At 45.8% G+C, this 18,241-nt stretch overlaps 1 protein-coding gene across 4 annotated transcripts in view; it reads right to left on the reverse strand.

Moving 5' to 3' along the window:
• The window catches only part of Atp2b4 (ATPase plasma membrane Ca2+ transporting 4), a 100,426-nt gene that overhangs the window by 28,034 nt on the left and 54,151 nt on the right, over positions 1–18,241 (reverse strand). For all 4 annotated transcript variants that reach the window (XM_063239934.1, XM_063239931.1, XM_063239932.1 and 1 more), the window contains exons 3-8: positions 7,461–7,658; positions 6,611–6,868; positions 5,989–6,114; positions 5,269–5,394; positions 4,117–4,152; positions 2,450–2,611 (exon numbers count right to left, since the gene is read on the reverse strand). In XM_063239934.1, coding sequence (XP_063096004.1) covers positions 2,450–2,611; positions 4,117–4,152; positions 5,269–5,394; positions 5,989–6,114; positions 6,611–6,868; positions 7,461–7,658 — 906 coding nt within the window. The remainder of the gene's footprint in view (positions 1–2,449; positions 2,612–4,116; positions 4,153–5,268; positions 5,395–5,988; positions 6,115–6,610; positions 6,869–7,460; positions 7,659–18,241) is intronic.

Consider the following 18,241-nt stretch of genomic DNA (forward strand, 5'->3'; position numbering starts at 1 on the left):
AGTCAGACTAAAATCTATTCATGTTCTGTAGCTTATACACTATGGTGAAAAAGAAAAGTCAAGGGGCCAGGAATTTAGCTCAGTGGCTTAAGAGCTTGCCTGGTTGGCACAAGGTTGTGAGTTTGAGCCCCAGAACTCCCAAATCCCCCACCCCAAAAGACACCAGTTCTAAAGACCGTGGGCCCAAAGATCTAGGCTCTGCTCTTAGGACTGCACCTGCTTAACTCATGACCTTGGACTAATCAAGCACATGTGGTCCGGTTTCCTAGTCCAAGTTTGTCACTTACAATTAAGAGAATAATCCCTCTGAAACAGCATTTTGTGATTGTATTCCACAACTCATAATGAGACAACTACATTTTTCATTGACTAGTATTTTGCCAAGTTTGACTTCTCCTGAATGTTGGACCCGTCACCACTTGGTTACAGAGTTGCCCCAATGATGCGAGCGTATCTTATAAGCTAGCATACTGACAAGACAGACCTTCTGAGGAAGAGTGCACCCACCCTAAAGTGCAAAAATTTATATGCCCAATCCTTCATGATCTCTTCATAGTGATCCCATGAGGCAGGTTACTAGTCTCATTCTTTCTTCTATTTTTTGGTGGTGGTAGAGGGGCATCAAATTCAGGCAGAAACTCATGCCAGAAGAGTGCTCTCCACGGAAGTATACTCTTGGTCCTCTTTTAATTTTTGTTTGGAGATGGTTTGCCTAACAGTGAACAACTGTCTGTGGTATAAAACTTTTACTGCTAAAATCAAGAAAGTACCAAACCAACTGAGATAGCTAGGCATCACACTCATTGAGGTAAACGGAAGAATCTGTTCAAGATCAAAAAACCAACTTGCTACCCTAGTGGCAGAAGCCTGAATGTCCCAGATACTCCTGTTGCTTTTGGAGGCAAAGTAGCTGGGGAAAGCTCTGCTTGAAACTTGGTTTTTCCTAAGGCTCAATGATTCGGGGGTCTTAAAATAAGTGAGGGCTGATGATATCAATGAAGGTATATGTATGTGCCTGTACTCTACTTGATCAGGACCAGGACTAGGGCGTTGAGGAAGAAAGGCACCTGCGGTATAAAACAGGGAGGGGCTCACTCTCCAGGTAGGAGAAGGCACTCCATTCACCTCAGCCAGGTCCTGGCCTGGCTTGACATGAAAATGAAACAACAGACTCAGGGCCAACCTTCCTGTGCCTTGTGCTCCCAAGGAAAAGGCAAGGATGAGGACACCTGTAGCACTTCAAGTTTGTTCAGTGTGTGAAACCTGTATGTCAGGTGCTGTCACTTGTTTCTGAACTTGCAATTCATCTTCTCCATACTGAATTTATATGTGAGAGACTCCAAGGCAGTCAAGAGTAGCTGGGCATGCCTTCCATGCTTCAAGTGTTCTTTATGTGCACTCTTCAGTGACAGCCACTGGCCACATGTAGGTACTGGTCATTCGAAGTGAGTGGAGGAGTTAGATTTCTAACTATGTAATTTAAGTGGATACAGCTGCTTGTGGGTGTTGGCTGCTGTGGTGAGCAGCAGAGATCCTTCCTGTCTGATGTGTGCTTAGTGGATCAGCAGCAGTGCCATTAGGGCAGTTACTAGAAATGCAGAATCTCAGGCCCTGCTGCAGAACACACCGAGTTGGATCTACACTTTAACAAGAACCCAAGATGAACTGTACATACAGAGATGTACTAGTTATAACTGTGGCAAACAGAAGACTGGCTTGGAAACATGCACTGGACTCCATATCATAACCTTTTTTTTTTTCTTTCGGCACTGGGGATCGAACTCAACAACCTTGCACTTGCCAGGCAGGTGCTTATGCTGCTGAGCTAAATTCCTGGCCCTCCAGATCATATCTTGAGGAACATGGGCACCAAGGGGGCCTCCTTTCAACCCAGCCTCCACCACTGAAAAGTGTGGTAGGGGAGAGGAGACCATAGAGATAGGTGATGGGGAAGCAACTTGCTAACATAGGGCAGGGATGCGGTCGGTGGCCTTTCTCTGGACAGCCTCTGTGACCACAGCTTGCCTCTTCACTCCAGTCTTTACTGTCTTCATTGCTCTGTGCTGGCCATGTGCTACCACCACACAAGGGAACTGCCTCCATAAAACTGGCTTTCTATGTACTTAAGCAATTTACAAGCCCAAATAAGAGAAAGATGAAAGCTCTTAAAGGCTTCCCTCCCGTTAACATGACTCCCCTGCTGTGATATGCACTCTTTACTTCCCATTTGTTTAGATGAAGGAGACAGTGGGAGCCAGGAGCCCTTACATGTAGGAAAACATTCCTCTCTAGAAAAGCTGAGAGAGCAGCCAAATGGTGGCAAACAGCAACACAGCCAGTTAGACTGTACTGGCAACAGAAGCCTCAGTTTCCTTCTGCCAGACTCGGTTGGTGCTGTGAGCACCTACTCTGATGCAGAGTGACAGGCAGCTGGCTTGCCCCAACTCACCGGCTTTCCCAATCTGAACGGCCAAGCGTGTCAGCTTGCCCTGCAGCACCGACTTCTCCTTTTTGGGCACCTTGGTGATCTTCTTTTCCTTTTCTTCATTGTCAGTCCCCTCCTGGCTATTGAGTGGCTGGATTTCCAAGGCCACTCCATCCTGGGTCTTTGCTACAATGTACACACAAATGCAAAAAGTAAGCAGGCAAGGTGTTGGTCCCGAGGGACAGGTAGATGGAAATCAAAAACCCTTCTCTTCTTCCTGGAATACATCTTAGGTCCCTGACATCAGTTCTGATCACTTCTATAGCACGCCAGACGCACAACCTGCCTTCAACCCTCTACTGGGCCTTTGGAACAACAGTCCACTGACTGATAAAGAAATGGGAGTGCTTTTAGGGTCTGGATTTCCTCTTCAGTGGCAGCTTCCTGGCACCACCTTAGAGCCCTAGGCTAGGTTTATTTCAGCTAGTGGATTAATCATACCACTAAGGACTATTACCAGCAACCATCCTTCCTGGAATTCAGCACTTAAATAGTGAATGTTTACTGCAGAAAGGGGCTGAAGGGAACCACTAGCAGAGGTTTCCAGGGCATACAGGTCCTAGCTGTCTGTTAAAGGGTTCACCTCTCTCTCTTTCTCTCTCTCTCTGGACTGTCAGGCAAGAAACAGACCCTGGTACCTAAGGTATTTTCTAGCTACTTGTTTTACAAAGTGAGGGACTAGAGAAGGAAATCTCCCCGTCTGAAAAGATCAGGAGATACAGAGTGGGACCTAGGATTAAGTCTTTGGAGGCGAGGAAGAAGGTGGGGACCCTCAGAATAAAAGAAAGCAGGGATAAAGACAGACATATAAATCTACTTTGCTTTTCAAAGAAGATTTAAAGACAGTTAAAATTAAAGGATCATTTTGGTCTAGTCCTGGTACTCCAACAGGACGTATTTCTAAAGACTACTATTAACATGGGTTACAAAAGGAAAAAATGCCTAAGTGCTGCCACACAAGAGCAATTCTCACTGGTCCCCAAAAGCCTCTGAGCCCCAAAGCTCAGTCCTTTGCTTCAGAAGCTCTTCCTGAGATACTGTCTCTGCTGTCAGACTCACAAACAAGACAGAGACGGGATGCAGACACAGTCACCCAGAGAGAGAGACACACAGCAGATCGCGAGCAACAAGACAGACTGTGGAAAGAACAAAGAGAGGTGGGGAGAGAGGTAGAGACAAAGGACTCTCCCCAAGCACCCCAAGAAGACTAGCAGAGAAGGAATCCAGACTAGAAGAGGACACTGATGAGAAGCTGGCAAGAGGAGGGTGCAGGGACTGTCCACCCCAACCCCCTCCACCTGGAAATTTCCCAACCCAGAAACTGATGACAATAGGTGCTGAAAATCAGGAAGAGGCTTACTGCTCTGAGAAAAGCAGATCAACAACCCCGGCATTGGAGAGAAACTCGACGTGAGGTTCTAGAGCCAACAGCAGAGGGCGCTGCTGTCCCGTATAGCCTGGGACCAGGCCTCTGACCCCACCCCAGATCTCTGCACCTTCCTCAAAATGAGCCATCTGGGCCACAGCAGCAGATAACAGTCGATGAAGCAGAGAAAGAGAAGGCAAATGGCCTGGAAAGGTCTGGTTTGAGTGTGGGCAGGTAGAGATGGCAAATGAGTGTGGGGGGTTACCTTTGTTGCGATTTTCAGGGACTCCTTGTTTTTTACCTGTTTGAAGAAGAAAGAAAAAAGTGGGGTGGAGACTCAGAGTGACTATTAAGAGATGGAATATGCAATTGTGAGTCTGCTCTGAGCCCAGAAGGGCTATAGAGGAGGAGGTGGGTTGCAGGGAAAGGCAATAAATAATATAAAGGAAGCTCACATCTTTGCTCTTACTCTTCCTGGAAGCTCTAATGAATCCCTGGGGCACTAGCAGAGTGCTTACACAGATAAGTGTGCAAGCTGACACCTGAGCGGTTTTCTTGTGCCGCTGGGAGGGAGGGTGCTCTTGGGAAATAGGGTGGGGTCAGGAATGGAGAAGTGGGAGTGCTTCCTATTTAGTGGCAAAGGACCTGAAAGGTGTCTCCGGTCAATTCAACAGCACTGGGCAAGCCTCCAGCAGGTGGCTGTGGAAATGATGGTCCAGTCTGGAGAGAATGTTCTGTTTCCTTCTGTACATTGCTCTCCACTAGATAGCTCAAGATTATCCTCTGGCCAAGTGGTAGACGTTTGTGTCTCCCACCAAGGGAAGAAGGAATGCTAGGGAGAGGTATAATCTGGTTAGAGAATCTTTTTCTCTTTCTCCTAATATCCGTTCTTCAGGAGCAAGGGAATGGCAAAGACTGGACTAACTTCGGGATGGACATGACCTCTCTCCCCACTCTTCTAGCTGTGTCTCTCTTCTGCCAAGAGCCCAGAGTTCCAGCCGGAATCCATTTCATCCTTCTGATCAGTTTGCCCTTAACTCCAACAGTTCACTTAACGCCCCTGACCTTGATGAGAAAAGCAGGAGGGAGGCAGCGTATGCAGAGGGTACTTGGTGCCGAACCTACCGGCTCTCTGTGAGCAGGGTTTGCCTCAACTCTCTACAACCCACCAACGACACAGGAATCTAGGCCCAAAAGCAACTTGGGAGCCTTGAGCCAGGACCTGGTTTTCATCAGAGCTCCCTGAACAGCCAAGGTTTACATCTCTATCTTGGCAAGGAGTTTGGATATCTGCCTTCTTTATTCCAACAGAGGTTTCCAACCAGGCTACCCATCCAGATCTGCTACACTGCTTCTCGTTTGTCCAAGGGGAGGAAAAGACAGAGGAGCTCATTCCAAATGCCCAAGCACTTATTACCTTTCTTCTTCTTTTCGTCCTCATCATCCTCATTGGCCCCCAAGAGAGTAAAGATGATTCCTGTCTGGGAGTTGACCCCCACAGCAGTCACCACCATCCGGCCAGAACCTTCCATCACATGAGTCCCTACACAGGAAAGGAGAGGATGGGAAGGAGTGCTGTTCTCTGATACCTACCATGATTGGCTGTCAAACAGAAATTTTAAAAGTAATGCCTAGCCAGGTATGGTGGCTCATGCCTGCAATCCCAGCACTCAGGGAGGCTGAGCCAGGAGGATCACTGTGAGTTTAAGACCAGCCTGGACTACATAACGAGTTGAAGGCAGCCTGAACCGCATAATGAGACCCTGTCTCCAGGCATTAAAAAAAAAAAAAACCTGGCCCATGGATAATGACACACTTGTCAGAGAGTTAAGAAAAGGTAAAGTGCTGGATCCATTTAAAACAGACCAAACTGAAGGTTGGAAGGGAAGGGAAATATAAGTGCTTTAGGCTAAGCCCTCCCTTCATCCCTCCAACCCCCAACAGCTGAGCCCTTTCCAACCTTAAAAGCACTTGTTTCATAAAAATCTCTTTCAGGGTGCCTGATATTCTCTGTACTCAACATCTCTGTATGCTACTGCCTCAGTTGAACCCATGGGAAGGAGACAGAACAGAGCTAGAACAGAAAGCAGGTCTGGGGCTCCTGGCCTAGCTGTCTGGGTAGTAGCGGGGGCTGTACCTGAGAGCAACATGGGGTCTTGGTCCAGGGACTTCCTGACATGGTCTGACTCCCCTGTCAGAGAGCTCTCATCAATCTTCAGGTCGTTTCCCTGGATCAGGATTCCATCTGCAGGCAGCAGGTCACCTAGCGCAGAGGGGTGGCAGACAGTGCAGGACAGCAGGTCAGAGCCTGGCAGGGAGTGGATGGGCCTCCCACTCTGCCTCTCATTTCAGGGATGCTCCCTGGGTCTTCTCTGTAGGGCAGGACCTGGAGAGCCTTTAAAAACTCCTGGACTGGGATGTACCTAGCATGTACAAGATCCTGTGTTCTAACTTTTGAACCATCAAAAAATTCCTTCAGGCATTATATATTCAAACTATCATTGATCCCAATCACCTTCCTACAGCCTGAATATTATATACTTTTAATTCCAACACACATAATGTGTAAGTCTGACAGCCTGTTGGAGAATTTCTATTACTGTCCTCAAAATTCCTTTCTACAATCTCCTTAAATGCTAACTCGAGGGCATATCTCTTTGGATTTTCAGCAGTCCCCAACCTCCTCTTGACAAAGGCCCTATCCTCACATGTGCTTGGGGAGGCCGTGGGCAGAGGCAGGAGAAACACAGGGCTCTTACCGTATTTGACCTGGGCGATGTCCCCCACCACGATCTCAGCCACAGGGAGCTGGATGAGCTGACCATTCCGGATGATGGAGAACTTCTGTTCCTGCTCAATACGGCTCTGCAGTCCCCGGAACTGTTTCTCTTTGCTCCAGTCATTGAAGGCAGTCACCAATACCACTATGATCACCGAGAACAGGATGGCTGCCCCCTCGATCCAGCCAGCTTCGGCCTCATTTTCGTCTTCTGGAGTACTTGCGGCTTCACCACATACTATCCAGGGAAAGGAAAGAAACAGTCCCCAAGAGCCTCTTGATGACATTAAGAAAGGAGGGCAGTGCTCCCCCAGCTTCCACAGGGTGGGAAGTCAGAGAAAGAGAAAAATAGAAAGTAAAACCCTTAGATAGAGGAGCTACCCTCCAAGGAAATCAGAAAACAGTATTGAGTCTGGTCTCACCATTATTTTATCTATCTATATTTTTTGGTGCGTTTAAAAAATTTTATTGATACTGCTGATTTATATTAACCTAAAAGAAGCAAATGACTGAACTGTATGAAATATGTCAATACATGTCATATGTAAAAAACTTATGATTCCCAGCATGGTCAGGCTCTTACTGCTGGTTTCCTAATGCCAGCCCATTGGTAAGTGAAGGTGGGTATCTGCTGGGAGTAGGGGAAGAAACTGGAGTGGAGGTGAGATGAACGGCTGGCTTACTGGCTGCTAGGCTGGTTTCTTTTAGAAAGCTCACTGGTGAAAGGAAGAAGATTTATGTCCTTATCTGTCAACCACCGAGGCAGAGTAGCTTTGTTAATAATGGGAAGAACCCAGATCAGAGCTGTGCAGACCTATTCAAACACTCACTTTCATTATTTCCACCAGGGGGGCGATAGAAGGACAGGACGAGGGAGATGATGGCTGCGATCTCCAGGATGATGAGCGTGACATCTTGAAGGGCTTCCCACACTAATCCTAAGAAGGTCTTGGACTTTTTGGGGGGTATGAAGTTCCGTCCAAACTTGAGTCTACGTTTCTCTAGGTCAGCAGGGTTCCCAGAAAGACCTGAAAAGGAGAGAGGAGTGTTGAATGGATGAGAATAAAAGGGGGATGAAAACAGGAAGCAGTTAAAAGCCTCTTAAAAAAATAGTCATATTTGAAAAGACCCCTTGTTTCCTGACCTGCTCAACTGTGAAAATCAGTTAGGCTGGAAAACCATGCTGATTTTCCTCAGCTTTTGGTTTACCAATGGGCAAAGTGTGACAAAGTGGCCCTAGCATAGGTGCCACCGGGTTCTCTTAGTAGCCAAGATAAGCCAATGCAGGCATACGGTTTCACCTGCTGCTCAGAGTGTGCTGCAGGCTCCAGCTCTAAGAACATAAATGCTGAAATGCTCCTTGGGAACTTGGTATGGCGGTGCATGCCTGTACTCCCAGCTACTTGGGAAGCTGAGGTAGAAGAACTGCAAGTTCAAGAACAGCACAAGCAACTTAAGATTCCCATCTCAAAAAAAAAAAAAAGTTTCTTGGGTTGCATACAGAACTTTTTTTCTTATATTAACATACCAAGTCTACTGTAGATTGGAATACATCGTAGTGTGAATCCTCTGGCTCATATATAAAGGCCAGGAAAAAAAAATGACCTGTTCAAGGTCATATAGAGCACAGCTCATTCATGTGTCAGGATTCCAAGTTCTAGAAGCTGTAGATCACTGGAGCAGAGGCTTTGCGACTGTCACTTACGGGCATCCCCTTTAAGTACATATGTCTCTACTATGTGGTACTACTACTCTGTCAAGTAGGTATTAAATAGGTAGTAAGAGAAATGCTACCACTCAGGTTGATACAAAGAGGGTAAGGAAGGGAAGGTCACTCAGTTTCCAGATACCACACAGTTCTTGGTTGTCAGCCTCCTCCCCACTAACATGTTTGTGTGCTTGTATACTTGCATCCATACACGCCCCCCACACCACATGAAAACAAACTTACCACACATGACACAGCTTATAGAGACATACCACACTCACATCACACACCACATACATATTACACAAAAATCATGCACCACATAGACACATACATATCATATACCACATGAACAATACAAACACACCCCCACATAGACACATGCATGGCATACCCCACACAATTTGCATTTCAGACACATACTGCACTCACAAAAAGCACCTCATACTTATACTACACCCGCACACACATGACCACACAATGCCACACACATTCTAGGTACATTCTCAAAGGTAAGTAAGATAGGCAGAACTATTCTTAATGCCTCCCTGAGCATTCAGGCCCCTTTCTTGGCCCCCAGAAGGACACTCATTAAAGTGAGAGAGAATCCTAACATGGCAGTTAAAGACCGTTGGGACTCATCAAACTGTTTACACAGGGTGGCAAACTAGTCTAGTTTCTGCAAACTTCTGGCTGCCTGTCTGATACCTTCCCCACAGGCGGCATGGGCACTTCTGTCTTGGAAAAACTCAGCAGCTGGGAAGGGGTACTCCACTGAGCTGCGTGTACAGGAGATGACTGGGAGGAGCTGCAAGGTCAAATAGAGGCGGCGACTCCAGGAGACTCCTTCACCCCCGGTCCACACACTCCCCATGGGTAGGGAAGGCATGGGCAAGGTGTGAGGGCAAACATCTCCGTTTCTGCTGCACAGTACCCAGCCATGGGACCTTTGGTGGCCACAGGAGGGAACCAGGTGAGACCTAGGAAGACACTCAGGCAGGCGTGGCATCTATTCCCATCAAAGAAACCCCTCAGAAGTAGCATGTTACTTAGATACTCATGTACTTAAAGGGGATGCCTATAAGTTACAGTCTCATGGTATCTGCTCTAGAATGAGGGAGGTATTCAGGAGCCTGCCTGGAGAGGAACTTAGCGGGTCAGGCAAAGTGGGGGCACTTTCACTTGCTATCATTAGGAGAGAGACAGGAAGTTGGTTAGGAACATGTGCTAATGTTGCCATCCAGGGTCTCTTCCACCCAGGGCACAAGGACCTCAGCCTGGTCTCACAGCTGAACTCTGCGAGGGATCGCGCTCTGCCAAGGTACCAGAGGCAGGTTGAACTGCCTCCCTGAATGCCCTGACGCCCTCTGTGTGGTTCACTCGGCATTTGGGTTCCCTGTAGGAAGGGAAAGCAAGGGCCTGGGAAAGGGGTGTTCTTGGCACAGTGCTGGGTCCCCAGGCAGGCAGGGGCAGAGCAGTCAGGGGCAGGGCTTTACTGTTCTTTCTTTTCCTAGAGACAGAAGATGGCAGGGCCATCGCAGCGTGGGATTAGGGCCAGGTTTGCTTGGGTGAAGCAGAAGTTCTGGTAACTTGCTAGGATGTTTTATATAGAAGCAAGGCTCGCAATGTAGTTGGAAGAGATGCCCTCCTGCCTTTAAAAGTGGTTAGTACACCATCATGAGCGTTAATGGACATCAGTTAAATAATAAAGGACTCCCTAGTGGTCTAGTAACCCTTCTCACCAAAAACAAAAACAAAAACAAAAAAGTGTCTGTAAAGAGTCTATGTACACAACCTCTGTGACTTTAACTTGAAGTGAAACTGGGTCCAGGACCATAAAGTGGCCTAAAAGACCCTGCGTGAGTGCCTGGTGCCCACTGGCTCCCATTTCCTCTTGTTCCTCCTGTTCTCCCTACACACTGGACAGGGATGCGCTTCTGCTTCAGTGCTGTGCACAGGCCACTGCCTTTGCTCAGATCCCTCATGGTGGCCTCGGGCTCACTCCCTCATTCCTCAGGATCTCAATGCCACTGTGCACTCCTCAGGAGGGCCTAGCCTTACATTTAAAAGGGCAACTTCTCTGCACAGCACTCTCCATCGCTCTCACCCTGCTCAGCTGCCTCCCAGTGCAGCTTCTCACCTAACATGCAGTAAGATTCATCACACTCTTTGTCCCTCCCCCTCCACAAGGTTTGTCTCTGTTCTTCAGACCTATAGTGGTGCCTGGAACAATGTGCACATACAAGTTTGCTGAATGAACTAAATGAATGAATAATAATAAGTAAGACTGCCAACATTTAAATAATCACCATGTGCCTGACACTTCACCAGTGAGGTGCATTCATGCTTTCCATTCAAACAGCCAAAACCCTAGGAGGCAGCTACTATTAACCCCATTTCACATATAAGCAAAACTAAGGCCTGGGGAGGACATGAGATGCTTTGAGCTGGTGAGTGGCACCCATAGAGGACTGCAGTATGGAAGCAACTACACTGAGCTGAGGCTTCATTCAAGGGTGACCAACTGGTCCCAGTTCTCTGGGACTTGCCAGAGTTTAGCATAGAAGTTTTTGTTTCCTAGGCTGACCCTGCTTACTGCACCATGGGGTGGGCTCGCAAGCTGCTTTCCGCTGTGCAGCTGAGTAAGCCAGCACTACTCCTATGGCCTCCAGTGAGGGTGAACAGCTAACTTTGTTTTGTCCTCAGGGTTGGTGTCATCCCTTCCTCTGAGGTCTGAATTCTGCTCAGTGAGTCTCCTGGGACACAAGCGAATGAAGCAAGACACATAATAGGAGCCATAAAAGGTCAGGACTGCTCTTGCCCAGATATCGTCAAAATCACAAATTTACTTTTTCGTGCCATTTTCTACTTATCTATCTGCCCTACCTTAAGTCACCCTGGGCATGTGCAAGAGCTACCTTAAGAAGTCACGCCCTGTGCCAGTTCCCAGTGTTCCTTGCAGGGCAGGGCAGGTTGGGGTTCTTCACAAGAGTAGCCTTGGGAATCCTCTCTGACATGTGGCGCTGCACAGGAAAGCCATGTGGGGCTGGGAGCCCAGCCAATCCCAATTTTGGACTTTCCATTCCAATTCTTTCAGTCCCAGAGAAGCTTTCAGTCCCTGATCTCAGCAGCCTTAATTTCACACAAATACTCATCCAGCCCAGAAAAATGTTTTGGGCCCTGATCTCTGTGGCTTGTCAAATATTCACACAGCCTCCTGGAGTGGGGAAGAAAGACTTGGCAAGGGGAGAACGCTGGAAACACAGGAAGAGGGTTTCCCCAAGAAATTCATCAGGAAAATGAGAGGAAACCCTGTTCCCAAGAACATGAGTGAGAAAGCCCCACCCAACCCACAAGTGCTCCTGGCCCTAACAGTCAGACTGAGCATATGAGCTGGGAAGGACAAAGAGAATGTTAGGTGAAGTCATCGCCCCCACCCCAGCCTGGGAGTTGCACAGCCCCTGCCCAGCCTAGGCAGGGCAGAGTCAGCAGCAGTGGAACATTTGTGTCTACTGTGAGCTTGTGCAGGACCCAGAGCCCTGGAGGAGAAACAAGAGTCCAGCCCTCAATGGCCTGGCTCCAGCAGGAAAGGGCCTGGGCTAACCTAGCTCAGACATCAAGGCCTGCAGAAGCAGAGGCACCTTTTATCAGAACCAGTGCGGTGTAGATGACACTTCATGAGGGACTTCCCAGCTGTCTGACGGAGTTATGATACTGTACGGAAGGAGCCAGCACAGTGCTCCCACACAACGTACACAGGTGAAGATTCTTGTAGTTGATCTGTAGGCAGTGCTCTTGGTACATGAGACAACGTCATGTGCATGTGTTGGGGTACATGGAATTTATGGTGGGGCACCTGCCTAGCATGCCTGAGACCTGGGTTCGATTAGTGGCATCGCAAAAACAAACAAGCAAGCAAACAAACAAACAACCTTTCAAGCCCTATCTTAAGACCTTAGGTTAGGGTACTACAGAAAAGGTGTAGCTGACAGGGTCTGGGTGAAGCCAGCTCCTGCTGCTAACCACATGCTACCCCTCAAGGGTGCAGACTGCTTTCCCTGAGTCAGCCTTTCCGGCTCATCACCCATGGCTTTGCTATGTACCCTCCAACGGCTACACTCTCAGTCTGTCCGAGAAGGTAAATCAAGGCTACAGCAAGTCCTCGGGCTTACAGGAAGAAGATGCCAGACTAGACAACACTGCTTCCTGCTTTCTTCAGGTGGGTCAGTACAGCCAAGGCAGGCCTCTGCCTGGCACGCCTCCTTTTACCACTCTCCTATTCTAGGCCTTTTTAAAAAAGTCCAGCTCTGACAGAGAAGAGAGCTCCTTGGAGCATCCTTTCCAGTCCTCTCCTCTGCCCTTCTCCCTACTGCGTGCACGTGCCTCCTCCCATGTGATGTCACAGTCCCAGGGCTCACACCTTGGGAGCTAAATAAAAAGGGCGAACGCTCCACTTTTAAGAGTAGATGCAAGATCTGCCTCAGCCAAGGAGGAAAAGCCATTTTCTCCCCATCCCAGTCCATGGCTCAATGGGAGGCAACAAGAAAAAGGTTAAAAGTCAAGCCAGGGCTGAGTGGTAGAGTACATACTTAGCATGTGAAAGGCCCTGGGTTTGATCCCTAGCATCGCAGACAGACAGACAGACAGACAAAACAAACTCATATTGAAAAACAGAAAACATGTAAGAGCTGCTGCTGAGCTATCCAAAGAATACACATGAAGAGCCATGGGGAGGGAAAGATCAGATACACTCTCCTCAAGATCTTGATGCCCTCTCTGCCAGGCAGTAGGATGCCAGCCAACCCAGAAAGAAGCCCAGCTCTGGGCAAGGGCTGGGCAGTGAAGAATCCCCAGAGCCTTAGGTTGGCCTGGGGAGGGAACTCAAACCAGACAGGGAGCAATCTGGGAAGAGGGACAGAGTGGGGGCTCCTCCCTTCTTCTGTCATTCCCATTCATCTACCAGTAGGCTGGATAATGCAGCTTCTCCCAAGTTTTATAAAAGCCTTTCTAACCCTTTCACTATCTACTAAGAATTTTTTGGATGGTGCTACTGTCCTTGCCACTGTTGCTGAACATCGCTGTGCACCCCTTCTGAGTTGTGGGAGCTGGGCTGTTCGTCTCACTCCTTCCCTCATCCACAGAATTCTTTCTTCTCTGAAGCAGCAAGAGTGTACTGTACGATGCCAATCTCTGCAGCCACAGCCAGATGGGCCACTGTGAAGAGATGGGGCATCCTTAGGAGAGGTGAAGCAAAGTTTGAGATGGCAGCTGTGGGGCAGAAGGCCCAAAGGAAGAGAAGTAGATAGAATTACGCATGAAACCCCCAAGTGATGAGCTCCTCAAAGCTGGTACTTCCTACATCTTGTAAATTTTGCAGTGAGACCACTATTTTATATTTTAATACTCTTGTAACTGATGTGTTTTGTTTTCATTTGTTACTATGAAGTGGAAGTATAGTTATTTTTCAATAAATCAACATTTTTAAAAAAAAATTGATATAGCAGAACAGACTAGGACCTTTAGAGAGAGAGAAGAAAATCAAAGAAGCCATCTTCTCACACCTGCTCCTAGTCCTCCACTTCCCCCATTACTGCCATTCCCTAAAGCAGTGGTCTCCGAGTGTCTGTGTGTATGTGTGTGTCTGTCTGTCTCTATCTATATCTGTTGGAGTGTAGGGACTTTCTGCATCACTTTATCCAATTATATGCTTGTATAACTTACTATATAAATTATTAAGGCTATTAATGTCAGAGATAGTAACAGGAACAGAAATGTTTCAGGTGAACATGTATTGGGGTATATATTCAATTTTTTTTTTTAGACTGACAATGCTACTAGAAATTTCAGGGTTGCAGTTGTAGGTTATGGTAGAGCATCTGCCTAGCAATCTTAAAGCTCTGGGTTCTATCTCTAGTACCATTAAAAAAACTATTTTTTCAGGTTGAGGAAGAGCTCAGTCCCTATTATGTCCTGGATAGTGCCAACACGGACAATTTTTCACAGAACAAGTCATGGTGACCTCAAGACATGGATTATACCCCAGAGATCTTAGAAGTGACAGGAGATGTTCATTTAAATCCTAAAATTACCCCAGGTGTGGGCACAGACATCTGCAATCTCACCACTCTGGAAGGCTGACAGGAGGATCCCAAGTTCAAGCCCAATCTCAGCAACTTAGTGAGACCCTATCTTAAAATGAAAAGTAGAGGCTTCCAGGTGCAGTGAAGGAGAGAGGTGGGTTTGAGGCTTCCACATCAGCCTCCCCATTCCCGGCTTCATTTGGAGACCTGCTGAGCTCCCGATAGGTGGGCTGGCCCACACTACCAGCCTAGCCCAGCCTGTTTAGCTGCCGCGCCTGGCCATAGGTCTGCAGAGGAGGAGCTGGGCAGATCTGGGGTGCCCTCACCGGCCTCTCTGCGTGTCTGGAGGACTGTGGATATCTCTGCAACCAGGGAGGGTCCACAGGTTCCTGAAGCACTGCGGCCTGTGGTGAGTACCCTAACCCGGCTGCGATTGAAGAACTGTGGAGCTTCCAAGGGGCAGGTGGGCGCACAGTGTCCCTGAGGCCCAGCTTGTCTGGAACTGCGGAGTTCTGAGCTGGCAGAGGAGGGCCACTGGTTCTGTAGGCCTAATGGCTTGGAGTAGCGCGGCGCCAGAGTCCCAGTAGCTCCAAACATAGAAGGGGATTTTCAACAGATCCTGAGGAAGCTTTCAAATAACACTTGAAACACAGAAATATAGGAAAATGACAAAACGAAAGACCAAATTACAACCTCAAACCTCCAGCCCATCTCAAGAAACCCTAGGAGCGATGTATATAGAAGAAAATATATCCCATCCACCTCATATATCGGACACAATAGCCACTGAAATTGACAAGCAACTCCAGGAAGCTTTAAAGAAATTCAAACTCGAAATAATCTCCCAGATAAAAGAAGAAATGATAAAAGAAATGAAAGAGATTCTAAATATATCTAAAGAAAACACAGATAAAAAATTGGAGGAACTAAACAAAAAGATAGAATCCCTAGATGAGCAATATAAGAAACAAACAGAATACATAATGCAGATGCACAGAGATATACAGGAAATAAAAAACTCCACTGAAAGTTGTAAAAACCGCCTTAATGAAAGTGAAGATAGAATTTCAGACCTTGAAGACAGGAATGCAGCTAGTGAACAGGAAAGGAAAGATCTTTTGAAAATAACAAGGAACCAGGAAACAACAATTCAACAACTGCAAGACGATGCAAAGAAGAATAACATAAGAATGATAGGGATTAATGAAAGAGAGGGAGACAACATGAAGGATGTCAGGAGGATATTTAGAGAAGTAATAGCTGAAAATTTCCCAAGCATGAGATCAGAAACTGACATCAGGATCAGTGAAGCATATAGAACTCCAAACAGTCATAACCAAAATAAAACTACACCCAGACATATAATAGTCACCATCCCAGAAATCCAACACAAGAATAGATTATTAAAAGCTGTCAGAGAGAAAAGACACATCACTTATAAAGGAAAACCTATCAGAATCACAGCAGACTTCTCAGCACAAACGATAAAGTCAAGAAGAGCATGGAGTGAAGTATTCCAGATCCTAAAGCAAAATGATTTCCAACCAAGACTGATATATCCTGCAAAACTATCATTCAAAATAGATGGTGCAATACGATACTTCCATGACAAAGAACAGCTGAAGAACTTCATGAACACCAAACCAACCCTGCAAAAAATATTGAAAGACAGTTTAGATACACAAAGGAAAAAACCACTAAGCAAAGCAAATAATTAAACAGAACCGAAAGATAAAGATGCAACAGCAGAGAGATAACATTCCTACAATTAACCAGCATTTAACAGTAATAACCATTAATGTAAATGGTCTCAATGCACCAATCAAAAGAAACAGACTAGCAGAATGGATCAAGAAACAAAATCCAACCATATGCTGTTTACAGGAAACCCATCTAACCCAGAAAGATACTCACAGACTGAAAGTCAAAGGATGGAAAACAATTCTTCATGCAGCAGGAATCCAAAAAAAGGCAGGAGTAGCCATTCTGTTTGCAGACAATGTGAACTTTAAACCAACAATGACCATAAAGGACAAAGAAGGTCACTACATACTCGTAAGGGGAAAACTCCAAGAGGAAGAGATAACTATCTTAAATATATACGCACCAAACTCCAGAGCACCCAGTTATATAAAACAATTATTAACAGAAATGAAAACTCAAATTATCAGTAACACAATTGTAACAGGAGACCTTAATACACCACTGACACCAAGGGACAGATCAACCAGACAGAAAATGAGCAAAGAAATAACAGAACTGAATCACACCTGTGAACAAATGGGTTTGATAGACATATACAGAATGTTCCACCCAACAACATCAGAATACACATTCTTCTCAGCAGTACATGGATCATTTTCTAAAATAGACCATATATTAGCTCACAGAACATATTTAAGCAAATGCAAAAGAGTTGAAATCATCCCTTGCATATTATCGGATCATAGCGCTCTGAAATTAGAAATTAATGACAAAGGATACTGCAAAAATTCCGCAAACACATGGAAACTAAATAACACACTCTTGAGTAATCAGTGGGTCACAGAAGAAATTAAAGAAGAAATTAAACAATACCTAAAAGAAAATGAAAATGCAGATACAACTTACCGGAATCTGTGGGATGCAATGAAAGCCGTTCTGAGAGGAAAATTTATTGCACTGAGTTCCCACATCAGGAAAACAGAACGAATACAAATAAATAACTTGATGCTACACCTCAAACAGCTAGAAAAAGAAGAGCAAGTCAAGCCCAAAGCCAAAAGAAGAGAGGAAATTATAAAAATCAGAGCAGAAATCAATGCAATAGAGACTAAGAAAACAATCCAAAGAATCAACGAATCAAAGAGTTGGTTCTTTGAAAGAATAAATAAAATCGATAAGCCCCTAGCCAACCTTATTTAAAAAAGGAAAGAAAAAGCTCAAATTCATGCAATAAGAAATGAAAAAGGAGAAATCACTACAGACCCAATAGAAATACAGAGGATCATCAATACCTATTTCGAAAACCTCTACTCTCAAAAGTTTGATAACACAGAAGAAATAGACAGATTCTTAGAAGCATATGAAGTACCAAAGCTAGATCAAGAGGATATAAAACTGTTGAATAACCCAATCTCTGCTAATGAAATTGAGAATGTAATTGGGTCCTTGCCCACCAAGAAGAGCCCAGGCCCAGATGGATTCACTGCAGAATTCTACAAGAAATATAAAGAAGACCTAATGCCGACACTCCTCAAACTATTCAATGAAATTGAAAGGGAAACAATCCTTCCTAAGTCATTCCTGGAAGCAAATATTACTCTAGTACCAAAACCTGAGAAAGACCCAACTATAAAAGAGAACTATAGACCGATCTCCCTAATGAACACAGATGCAAAAATCCTCAATAAAATATTGGCAAATAGGATCCAGCAAATCATCAAGAAGATTATACACCATGACCAGGTGGGATTCATCCCAGGAATGCAAGGATGGTTCAACATACGCAAATCAATAAATGTAATCCACCATATCAATAAAGCCAAAAATAAGAATCACATGATCATCTCTATAGATGCAGAAAAAGCCTTCGATAAGGTCCAACACTTATTCATGATAAGAACTTTACAGAAAATTGGAATAAATGGTCTTTACCTCAATATAATAAAGGCCATTTATGACAAACCAACAGCCAGCATCATACTAAATGGCCAAAAATTGAAAGCCTTTACTTTAAAATCGGGTACAAGACAAGGATGTCCTTTATCACTACTCCTATTTAATATAGTACTGGAAGTACTAGCCAGAGCAATTAGGCAAGAAAGAGAAATAAAAGGGGTAA

The sequence above is a fragment of the Cavia porcellus genome, unplaced genomic scaffold, assembly GCF_034190915.1.
Source record: "Cavia porcellus strain 051 isolate PalLab524CR breed Dunkin Hartley unplaced genomic scaffold, mCavPor4.1 scaffold_29, whole genome shotgun sequence".
NCBI lineage: Eukaryota > Metazoa > Chordata > Mammalia > Rodentia > Caviidae > Cavia > Cavia porcellus.